The sequence below is a fragment of the Elephantulus edwardii genome, unplaced genomic scaffold, assembly GCF_000299155.1.
Source record: "Elephantulus edwardii isolate Elephantulus edwardi_28Jun2011 unplaced genomic scaffold, EleEdw1.0 scaffold00004, whole genome shotgun sequence".
Classification (NCBI taxonomy): Eukaryota; Metazoa; Chordata; class Mammalia; order Macroscelidea; family Macroscelididae; genus Elephantulus; species Elephantulus edwardii.
Window position 1 is genome coordinate 10164748 of NW_006399754.1, and position 11404 is coordinate 10176151.

Sequence of the window (11404 nt, forward strand, 5' to 3'; positions counted from 1 at the left end):
TAGATGATATTCAGCAATATTTTACTTGCATGTAACTTTTATGATATAAGGTTCCACCTTCTGTGGGATCACTGTTTTGGGGAATGGGAACAGATAAGGATCTCTTCCTGTCATTTGGCCAGGTAGCTGCCCTCCAAATTCCGTGGCACAGATAGGTGAGCATGTCCATGACTGTATCTGTTAGTTGAAACCTGTCACTTGTTGTCCCATCGATTCCTGGGGCCTTAATTTTTGCCAGTTCCTTCTGTGTAGCTTGGACTTCTTCCTTCATTGCCATGGACTCTTAATAATACGCTACTGTCTGAAATATTTCAGTATTGACCACTTCTTTTTGGTACACTGACTCTGCTATTCCCTCATAAGTCTTCTTTTGTTGCTTCCTGAGTCATCCAAGATTTTGCCCATAGCATCTTTCAGTCTTGGAACTCAAGGCTTGAATTTGTTTTTCAGTTCTCCTTGCCAAATGTTGAGTGAGTTCTTCCCTCTTTCTTCTCTGACTCCAGTCTGTGGTTGAAACACAATGTGTGTGGAACATTGTATGCAAACAACAACAACAAAATGTTTGCAATTTAGAGCAAACCTAGCAATGACTCATTTAAAGTTTAAAACACTGAAAGTTTTCCATTATTTCTTTTTGTACAGGGTCAGAAGGTCTTACTATGTTAATGGAAAGGAGTGATGGTAGGCAGTTGATTGCAGGGTGGAGAGACTGACTGTACCAGTTAAGGACTTAAATTTGATAAGGAGGTTTTCCTCAAAATTGTCCCTCCAGGCTAAGCAGATAATGACTCCAGCCCAGAAAGGAGTCCAGTGCATTACCCTTCTACTCAGAAGGGACATTTCACCCTTGTAAGACATAATTAAAGAAATATGAGTTCACTATTGCCTTCTTGCCTGTTGCAGAATTACACTTATTTTCTCCATGTTGGCTGCTCTGTGATAATCGTTTGTTTTTACAAAAACTGTTTTGGCCGAATAAATTGTTTTCCGAAGCCATTATGCCTTAGTAGAAGGAACTCACAGTTTGGAGAAAAAGTGTCTTTTTTTACCAAGCAAAGGCCAAGGTCACTGCCATAGGGTTGAGTCTGATTTTTAGTGACTATCACTTTTTGGGGACTGTAAATTTTTATGAGGGGAGATACCCATTTCCCCCCCCGCCCCATGAGCAGCTGGTGAATCCCAGCAGCCAACCTCTAGCAGCCTAAGTTAATGATGCAAGACCAGGACTTCTAATCTATATTTAGAGAACTGCTGTTTGTTTCATGGACAAATAACAGTTTCTTAAAGGTATGTTCAATTTAATTCTGCTAAACCTTTTTTATGACTGACCTCAGCATAAAGATTTATGCTACAGTTTGTTAATAACAAATTCCATAGAAAAACTTAGCAGAAAGCAAAACTTCTTTTTGGTTCTGTGTCGTGCCACTTCTCCACTCCCACAAACCCTCTTCAACAATGCCTTAAGGTAGCCTGTCTAGATTGAATAAGGAGAGCTTGGGCACAAGAACTTAACTGTACTTTATCAATTCATGATTGTTAAGCCGAAACTCAGCCTTTCCAGTTAAAAATGAGTCTAAAAGAGATTCCTGAAAAAGAGCAGCTCTCAAGCCTGCACCTCTGTCAGTCATCTGACTTTTCCTCTGTACTGTTCTTGTGTACTGTTGAGTTGGAACTGACCCATACCTGACCGTCCAGCAGTCAATTGCATGAGACGAGATTGCCCAGCCTTTTCCTGCAGATCAGCTGGTGGATTTGAACCATGTGCCTTCGGTCTTGCAGTGCAGCTTCTTACCACTAGGCCACCAGAGTGCTAAGTAAAGCCCATATGAGGGCTACAGTGATTTGCTTTGTACTTTATGTCTTCAGTTTGTGTGTAACCAGGTTACATCTTCCTCACAGAAGGTACCTGATGACAATGACAGTGTCAGAGATCTTTAGCGCCCCTTTGTTGTTGTTGTTTTTTTAATTTTTATTTTTATTTTATTATTTGTGTGTGTGTGTGTACCGGCAAATCAGATCTGACTGGTACAGGAGGAGATTGTGCCTCCTCCCCCGGCAGAGCATCTGGTGGATTTGAACCGTGAGCCTCTAGGATTGCAGTGCAGCTTCTTGCCACTAGGCCACCAGAGCTCCCCCGCGCCCCTTTGTTTAAAGAGGAGCATTCTGGTAGTGTTGTCTTACTAACCCAAAGGTTTCACATCCCTGGTCATTTGAACCCATCAGTGGCCCCTCAGAAGAATATGGCTAGTCTCCTGTTTTGATTTACGCTCTCAGTCACAACAAACTCTGGTGATGAGTTTGACTTGTTAGAAGTTTATATAATTGGACTCCCAATGGTACAGCTTTCCCTCAAGGGGAGCAGAGGAGAAGATGACATTTAATGTGTGTGAAGCTAGCAACTCTTAAGATTATGAGCTTGGTTGATTCTCAGATATTCAGATACTTCAGCAGGGGAGCTCTGGTGGCCTAGTGGCAGAGAAGCTGCACTGCAATCCCAGAAGCACATGATTCAAATCCTCCAGATGCTCTGCTGGAGAAGGAGGGACCATCTCTGATCTGATTGGATGGTGCACAACAAGAAAAAGAAAATAAATAAATGTGATGAGGCATATGGTTTCTATAATATGGAAAGAATAGATTTTCTCAGGCAGGATGCTCGTTGCAGGCAAGACCGGTGAAACTTCATCTTAGGTACTTTGAACGTGTTAGGAGGATCCAGTTCATGGGAAAGGGTATCGTGCTTGGAAAAAGCAGAGGGTCCGTGAAGGGATGAGTCTGCATGAGAGGATTGCCTGCAGTGTCTACAGGGATGAGCTCGAACAGAGTCGTGGCTGTGAGGATAGAGCAGAACTGGGCAGGGTTTCTCTCTGTTCATGTGACAGGTCAGGGCCCTCAAGCACCTAACAGCTTTACAGAAGACACAGGGCAGCTCGTCGTGAGGAAACTGAGACGAGACTGCTGGAGGTCAAGTCTCTCAGCTGCTCCGACGGAGAAAGAGGAGCAGTCTCGCCCTGTGGGATTCAGAGCCTCTAAAACCCAACAGAGGATCAGCTCTGAGCCCATTCCAGCCCCACGGCTATGAGCTTGAATTTTTGAGGTGAAAATCTGGAAGAGAATGCCCCTTTTGAGTAGAATACAGCTGATTTTCAGGAAAAATAACAGAGTTTTAACTGACACACTGGCAGCTGTGTTACCGTGTCTGCGGTCTGATCTAGGAGAGCAGTTGTCAAGCTTTTTTAGGGTCCTGAGCAGTTTACACTTTTAAACTTTACTGAGAACCCCTTAAGAGTTTTTCCCTATGCAAGGTCTATCCATCACTCTTTTCTGTCTTAGAAATCCGAATCGAGACCTTTTTAAAAGTCTAAGAGACCAGTAGGTGTCATTTCATTTAACTCTGAATCATAAATCACCTTATCCAACTGCACAGCACGGCTTGGTCCGATGTCATCCTCACAGTCCCTGCTATGTGTGAGTCTGTGTGGTTTTTCTGCCACTTCTACTTTGTAAGGGTCTCAGGCCCTTGCTGGCCCTCTACTCCATCCACTGATACTTATTCTCTTCCTGTAATTGAGCCCTTCTGATGATATGTCCAAAGCCAAAAAGACAGCATTCTGTTGTGAGCCACAAGGTTTTCCTTGGCTAATTTTTGGAGGTAGAGGTATGTCACTGAAAGGGGCCTTTGGACAACACCTTGACAATCACTTTCCAGGAAGATGTATATATTTTTTTAATGGTAATTTTAATAAAAGTTTGCAGAAAAGTTGGATTTTCATTCATTCATTGTTGCACATTTTCCTCTCTCCCCATTCCCAGTTTACTTAAAAAAAAAATAATCATTCATTGTTACACAATTGCCTCCCTCTTCCCCCCCAACCTTCATCCAGTTCATTTTGCAATGCACCTCTTATTCTGAACTGTTGTCATACAAATAATGCCTAATCATATATTCCTTTTTAACAGTTCTTCATCCTGGAGAGGGTTAAACCAGGCTACTCCTTGGAGGCAAGGATAATGGGGCTTCGTCTGACATACTTTGGGCGTGTTGTAAGGAGGAACCAGTCCTTGGAGAGGGACATCATCCTTGGTAGGGTGGAGGGACAGCGCAGGAGGGGAAGGCCCTCTATGAGATGGATTGATTCGGTGACTGGGGTAATCGGGATGGGTGTGTCAGAGGCAGTGCGACTGGCACAGGATAGAGCAGGGTTTAGGGCTGTTGTACATAGGGTCACTATGAGTCGCAAACGGCTCGACGGCACATAACAAAAACACAACAACAACAACAACAACAACCTTCATCTGTTCCAGTGAATGCAGTGTTCATTATATAGCCTCTCTTCCTAGTTACCCCCTTAACCCTATATGTCTGTCTTGTTTTATAACAGTGGTGTTATGCAGTATTTGTCCGTTTGTGACTGAGATATTTCATTCAGCATAATGTCCTCCAGGGTGACCGTGTTGGGTAATGTTTTATGAGTTCCTTGTTTTTCAGTGCTGCACAGCATTCCATTGTATGAATATAACATAATTTTTCAATCCATTATTGATGAGCACTTGGATTTCTTCCCTCTCTTTGCTGTTGTGAATAGAAAGCACCACCCCCCCTTCCATAGTTGTCACACCATTTTACAATCTCACTAGCAATTAATAAGGGTTCTAGTCTCTCCACAACCTCGCCAGCATTTGTTGTTTGCTGCTCTGTTGAACTTTGCTATTGTTGCTGGGATAGGAATATACATTAAGAATAGCCTTCCTTGAGTGGTGAGATTGTTACTAATCATTATTTTTCACTTATATATAGTATCTACTGTAATGATGAATATATTTATGAACTCTTAATTAGAAAGAGAACAAAGGGCAGGTTGAAGGGAAATTATGACAGCCCTGGAAATTGAACTAAGTTTATCCTCAGGCTGCCTGGCTGCCAGGAACAACTGTCATTTCTTTCTTTTTTATTTATTTTTTATTTTATTTTACTATTTGTGTGTACCATCAAATCAGATCTGACTGGTACAGGAGGAGATTGTCCCTCCTTCCCCGGCAGAGCATCTGGTGGATTTGAACCGTGTGCCTCTGGGACTGCAGTGCAGCTTCTTGCACAACTGTCATTTCTTTCTTTTTTATAAGTGACTTGGTGAAAACTATTTGGTAGTAAGTGGATGAGAATTGGAAACAAGGAGAAAGAGGAAAGCTATTTGAGAGGTGTTGCAGGTGAGTGGTAAAAAGGGGGAAATGCCCGAGAGATGTTGCTGTAACCTCCGATGTTGGTGGAGATAAAGGGGAAAAAATCGGAAAGAGACTCTGAAGACAGAATTGCCAAAACTTGGCCATGATGAACAAAGGAGAGGGGTGAGTTAAAGATGACTGCAAGTTTCCAGGTCTAAAATACTTGAAGGACGTTTCCTTCTTTATAAGGGACCGTAGGCTTCTGAGCACCACCCAGATTGAGCTAATTGTATGTTGGTTTTTCTTCCCCCCACCAGAGTTGCCACTGTTCAAGGACTTAGGAGACAGTCAGCACACGTCCAACTTGAACGACCGTTTGCTTCTGGAGGAATGGAAGCTTCGTACCTATGACATTGCTGAAGGCTTTCTCGCTGGTTCTGTCCCCCAGGCCCTGTGGGCCCTGAGGGTGGTCTCTGGGGTTCCTGTTGACACTGGCTGCCTTAAGTGCACCTCTTATGCACTCCAGCACCCCGATCAGCTCCCTCTTCTCCTTCACCAGCCCGGCAGTGAAGAGGCTGCTTGGCTGGAAACAAGGAGATGAAGAGGAGAAGTGGGCAGAGAAGGCTGTCGACTCTCTAGTGAAGAAGCTGAAGAAGAAGAAGGGAGCCATGGACGAGCTGGAGAAGGCCCTCAGCTGTCCAGGGCAGCCCAGCAAGTGCGTCACAATTCCCCGGTCACTGGATGGGCGGCTGCAGGTGTCCCACCGCAAGGGTCTGCCCCATGTCATCTATTGCCGAGTGTGGCGCTGGCCGGACCTCCAGTCACATCACGAGCTGAAGCCACTGGAGTGTTGTGAATTTCCCTTTGGCTCCAAGCAGAAGGAGGTGTGCATTAACCCCTACCACTACCGCAGGGTGGAGACGCCAGGTGAGGTTTCTTCCTGTTCTTTCACAGTCTAGCTTTTGTGTCTCCATTGATGGAAAATGGCAAGACACCAGCCAGCTCCCCCAACCACCGAAGAGAAAGAGAAAGGGAGGTTCGTGTTTATGGAATGAATTAAAAATGTTGAATCAGAGAAATCTAGAGGAAAGGTCATTTTCCTCCTTTTGCTGTACAGGAAAGCTTGGTGGAGTCTCTGGATGGTGGAAACAGTTACTTACTTGACTATAAACCTAAACCAAAAGGCTTCCGGTTCAAATCCACCTGGAGACACCTTGGCAGAAAGGCCTGGCAATCGACTTCTAAAGGATAATAGCTTTGGGGAAGCTGGGGCGCACACTTGGGATCTGACACACTTGGGGGTCACCATGATTTGGCATCAACTCAAAGTCGCCTGGTTTGGCATTTTTATTTTGGTAAGTTTTGTGTGACTTTTTTTTTTTTAGAAAAAATTTCTTTGTTTGAATGAAAGTTTACAAATCATACTGGCTTTTCATTTAGTCATTCATGCATATTTTATTTTATAATATAAATTACAATTGGTATAATTAGTAAAAATGTCTGATCAGCCTTTTTTTGTGTATTGCCCTTTCTCTCACCTAACAATCTATTAATGTTTACTCTCCTGTCCCTCCTTCCTATCCCTGGTAGCCCCCCCCTTTCCTATTTTTGGTAACCTTCAAAGAATGATTGTGTCTGTGTATAAACCTTTTCTTTGTTATTTTCTATATTTAAATTGTGGTCTTAGACCATAATTGCCCTTTTGTGACTGACTTATGTCATTCAACATGATTTCCTCTAGCTTTATCCATGTTGTGTAGTGTTTCACACATTCTTTGTCATTATTCAGTGTTGCCTGATACAACATTGTTGTGTAAATGTCCTGCAGTCGCCTTTGTGCATTGATGGCATTTGGCTGTTTGCATCTTTTAGCTGTTGTGGATGACACTGTAATGGACATGGGTGTACAGCTATCTGTTTGTGCTTCCATTTTTCTGTTTTAGGGGGTACATACCTAGCAGTGCTATTGCTGGATCAGATAGGTTTTTTCTATTCTCAACTTCCTGAGGAAGAATGAAACCATCTTCCATAGTGGTAGCACCATTGTACACTCTCATCAGCATTGTATGAGTTTAGATTTCTCTGTACTCTCATGAGCGGCATGTTGCTGTATTTGGGGAGAATCACTATAATCTCTTTACAGTTCTCAGGATCTTGTTGTTGTTGCTATGAGTTAGGAACTGATTCATAACTGACCCTCCAGCAGGTTTTCAGAGGCTGTAAATCTTACCCATCGTTTTCCTTCAGAGTAGTGGGTGCATTCTAACAACGTACCTTTTAGATGCTGGTACAGTTCCTCACCACTAGGACACCATAGCTCCCTTCAAGAGGTTTTTTGTTTGTTGTTGTTGTTATGAGCCATCAAGTCGTTTGCAACTCATAGCGACCCTATGTACAAGAGTGCTAAACGCCGTTCTATCCTGTGCCAATCTCGCTGTCTCAAACACATTCATTCCCACCACTCACAGAATTGATCCATTTCATTGAGGGTCTTCCTCTCCTGCGCCGCCCCTCCACTCTCCCAAACATGATGTCCCTTTCCAAGGACCAGTCCCTCCTTGCACATGCTCAAAGTATGTCAGACGAAGCTTCAGAATCCTTGACTCCAGGGAACATTCTGGCTTCACCCTCTCCAGGACAAATCCGTTTGTTCTCCTAGCAGTCCATGGTATAGTCAACACTCATCTCCAGCACCACAACTCAAAGGCATCAGTTCTCTTTCTATCATCCCTATTCACTGTCCAACTCTCCGATGCATAGCACTTAATTGCAAAGACTATATACCCTGGATCAGGTGCACCTTATTCTCCAGCCTGACGTCATTGCACTTCAATACTCTTGAGAGGTCCCTCACAGCTGAATTTCCCAATGCAATTCATCTCCTGATTTCCTGGCTGCTGTTACCAAGAGTGTTGACTGTGGAGCCAAGCAAACTAAAACTGTTAAGTATCTCAATCTCTTCACCATCCATACTGATGCTGCCAATTGGCCCAGTGGTGAGAATCTTTGTTTTCTTGATATTGAACTTCAATCCATATTGAAGACTGCAGTCCTTGACCTTCTGCTGCAGGCGCTTCAGGTCCTCCTCAGTTTCAGCGATCAGGGGTTTTTGTTTGTTTATTTATTTATTTAATTTCATTTTTGTGTGTGTGTACCGTCAAAGTGGATCTGACTGATACAGGAGGAGATGGCCCCTCCTTCTCCAGGAGAGCATCTGGCGGATTCAAACCGCTTACCTCTGAAATTGCAGTGCAGCTTCTTGCCACTAGGCCACCAGAGCTCCCTGAGAGGTTTTTTGTATGGTTTTGATATGTATGTTAGGAGCAGTGGTAACACGGGGAAGGCAGAGTCTGACTTCTACCAGCTTCTATAGGAGAACTCTCTCCACCAGTAATACCCGTACTACTAAATAAATAGCGACATGGTCAGACACAGCACCTTATATGCTCCTGCACATATTTCTATGCATCATTGGGTCCAATGTTCATTGCAAATGGATTCATAGACTTTTCTCACAGTTATGGGGTTTCTTAGGGAATTAGGTGGGGGGAGTGAAGGGGAGGCAAAGAATATCACACCATGTCCAGGTTTAGCCCAGCAGTCCTAAACCAGATTAACAAAGCACTGTTCCTCAATTAGTGCCGACAGCATCTCAGTCAACAAATGAAAACGTCTGGGTTCTGTTCAGCAGCACAGATAAATCTCTGGTTTCCACAGTCATCCAGCAGACTTTATCTCAGAGCACTTACAACTCAACTTCTCAGTGAGTCATCCAGTAAGCAAAACTGTTGACTATTCCAAGGTTCCTCTTGTTATTCCTTGCTACTTACTACTTCACAGCAGTGCCACAATCTCTTCACTCTCCACCACTGTCTCTCACAGTGTGGAAAGCACTCTTTTCTATTGGTCCCACAGCTGTTGATGTTTTGCAAAATCATGTGTCTGCAGTTAAGGTAGCTGTAGACCATGCTTCTAACAGTGGCTAATGGAATTAATAGAAAGCCAATTTTGAAGTTTTCTGACACCACAATCTGACTAACTCTATAAAAAGCAAATATCAGACCCCTCTCCCAAGTTCACTTCACTGAGATAACTGAACTAAGCTGTAGAAGGACATCACTCTCCTCAAGCTCAGGTGAAGTGAAAGTGTCTCCTACCTGGATCTGGAAGCAACCACTGGAAGACTTGGTGGAAATCATCCCCATACTGAAAACAAAGGCAGGTCATTGTTTTTCAACAGCCTGTGCTTCAGTAGTTTTGACAGTAGTACTCTAAAGCTCTTCATATGTTTGTATGTGTCCCACCCCCATTTTGGGGAAGTCTCAGGTTTGTCTTTGTTCACACTGGTCACTACAAATCTTACTACATTTCTCCCTGGATGGAGTGTTCCTTGTGGCACACCTTTCAGGAATAAAGTTTTTATGAGAGTTTTCTTCTCCCTCTTTGGCCATATGCCTCATTCCAAGAAACAAAAGGGCTGACATGACACATTAGCTCAGGGAAATTGCCCATGTCCAGTTACGAGACATGCCTGTTTGAGTTGACTGTTGTGGGATTTCAGCCGGCTGCTTGGGTCAAGAGTTCATTTAAAGCAATATTAATTAAGTTATTTATTTATGACCAGCTAACGTCTTAACTAGGTGACCTTGCAGGCTCCTGTATCTTTGTGTGGTGTAGGGATGTGGAGAGGTTTGAGGGAGTTAATAGATTTATTTTCCATTCAGCCATTCATACATCAGGCTCCAAATCTTATGGTATACAATTGTTATCAAAGCAGCTATCTTGACAACACTGTGTTATAGCCATTTTATCCACAGCTTGGAGACCTTCCAGGAGGATGTGGTAGTTTGTGCTCACCTCCCATGCAGGTGACCTGGGTCGGCTCCCTGGCCAGTGCACCGTTAGCACAGCCACCACACCTCGGCCCGTGGAGGCTTGCCTTTTGCTCTGATCTGGAACAGATTTCAGTGGGTATTCTAGACCAAGACAGACTAGGAAGAAAGGTCTGGTGTTCTACTGCTGGAGATCAGTCAGTGAAAGCCTTATGGACCACAGCCGTTTGATCTGCAGTTGATCATGGGTAGGATGGTGGTACACAGCTTTTCATCCTGTTGTGCGTGGCGTTCACATGATTCAGTGGCTGACAACACACAACAGCCAGGCGAATGCTATTAGAAGGTCCCACACCTAACACCTCTGCTGCACTGCCCCCTGTTCATGCAGGTTTTTGTTTTGGGTTTTGTTGGGGTTTTTTTTTATTAAATTATTTTTGTGTGTGTGTGCTGTCAAATCAGATCTGACTGGTACAGGAAGAGATTGTCCCTCCTTTTCCAGCAGAGCATCTGGTGGATTTGAACCGCCTACCTCTGTTCATATAGGTTTTTGCTTTCTGCATTCTTGCTTCTCTGTGGGCTCTCCTTGCATTCTGTGTCATGTGCGTGTGTATATACATAATTTATATTTTATAAAGAGATGTGGAGGTAAAGAGGGAGGGTTAGCCAAAGAGAGGAATTGACACAGTGATTACCACAATCTAGATTGTGAGAGTGGTGCAGGCCAGTTTAAGACTTAACAAGATTGTTCAGAGGGCCACTGTGAGTCATAGTTTACTCAATGACACCAAATAGCCACATTTTTATAGATTTGGTTTTGTTTCATTTCCTTTCTTTTTTTAAATTATTTTTGTGTTTGTACCGTCAAGTCAGATCTGACTGGTACAGGAGCTTATCCCTCTTTCTGCAGCAGAGCATCTGGTGGATTTGAACCGCACTTTTATGTATTTGTTGTGTACCTCTGAGTCAGGACCCACTCAGAGCTGTCCCTCCAGTGGCATTTCAGAGGCAGTAAATTTCACAGGAATTGATTGCTCATCTCTCTCCTATGGAGGAGCTGGTAGATTCAAACCAAGTGCCTTTGGGCTCACAGTGCAGCTCTTTTAACACTAGGCCACCAGAGTGTCATACACACATATATACAAGCACACACCTCAAACCCAGAGGATAAAGATTTGACAATGCAAAAATTATTATCTCATAAATGTGAAAACAATTTAGAAAATATGACAAAAGTATCCTCAATATACCTAATCAATTAGTAGCCATAATGGAAAAATGACTTATTAATCAATTGCAAATGTGCACATATGTATGAAACAATCTGTAAGGAACAGTGGGCCTGTATATTCTTAAAAAAATAATATCTGGGGGGAGCTCTGGTGGCCTAGTGGCAAGAAGCTGCACTG

At 43.4% G+C, this 11404-nt stretch overlaps 1 protein-coding gene across 2 annotated transcripts in view; it reads left to right on the plus strand.

Moving 5' to 3' along the window:
- The first annotated feature begins 5611 nt into the window (after positions 1-5611).
- The window catches only part of SMAD9 (SMAD family member 9), a 34019-nt gene continuing 28226 nt past the window's right edge, over positions 5612-11404 (plus strand). The window contains exon 1 of one of the 2 annotated variants that reach the window (XM_006879551.1): positions 5612-6090. In XM_006879551.1, coding sequence (XP_006879613.1) covers positions 5679-6090 — 412 coding nt within the window. In that variant the 5' untranslated portion in view covers positions 5612-5678. The remainder of the gene's footprint in view (positions 6091-11404) is intronic. The other variant, XM_006879550.1, reaches the window with a different exon arrangement.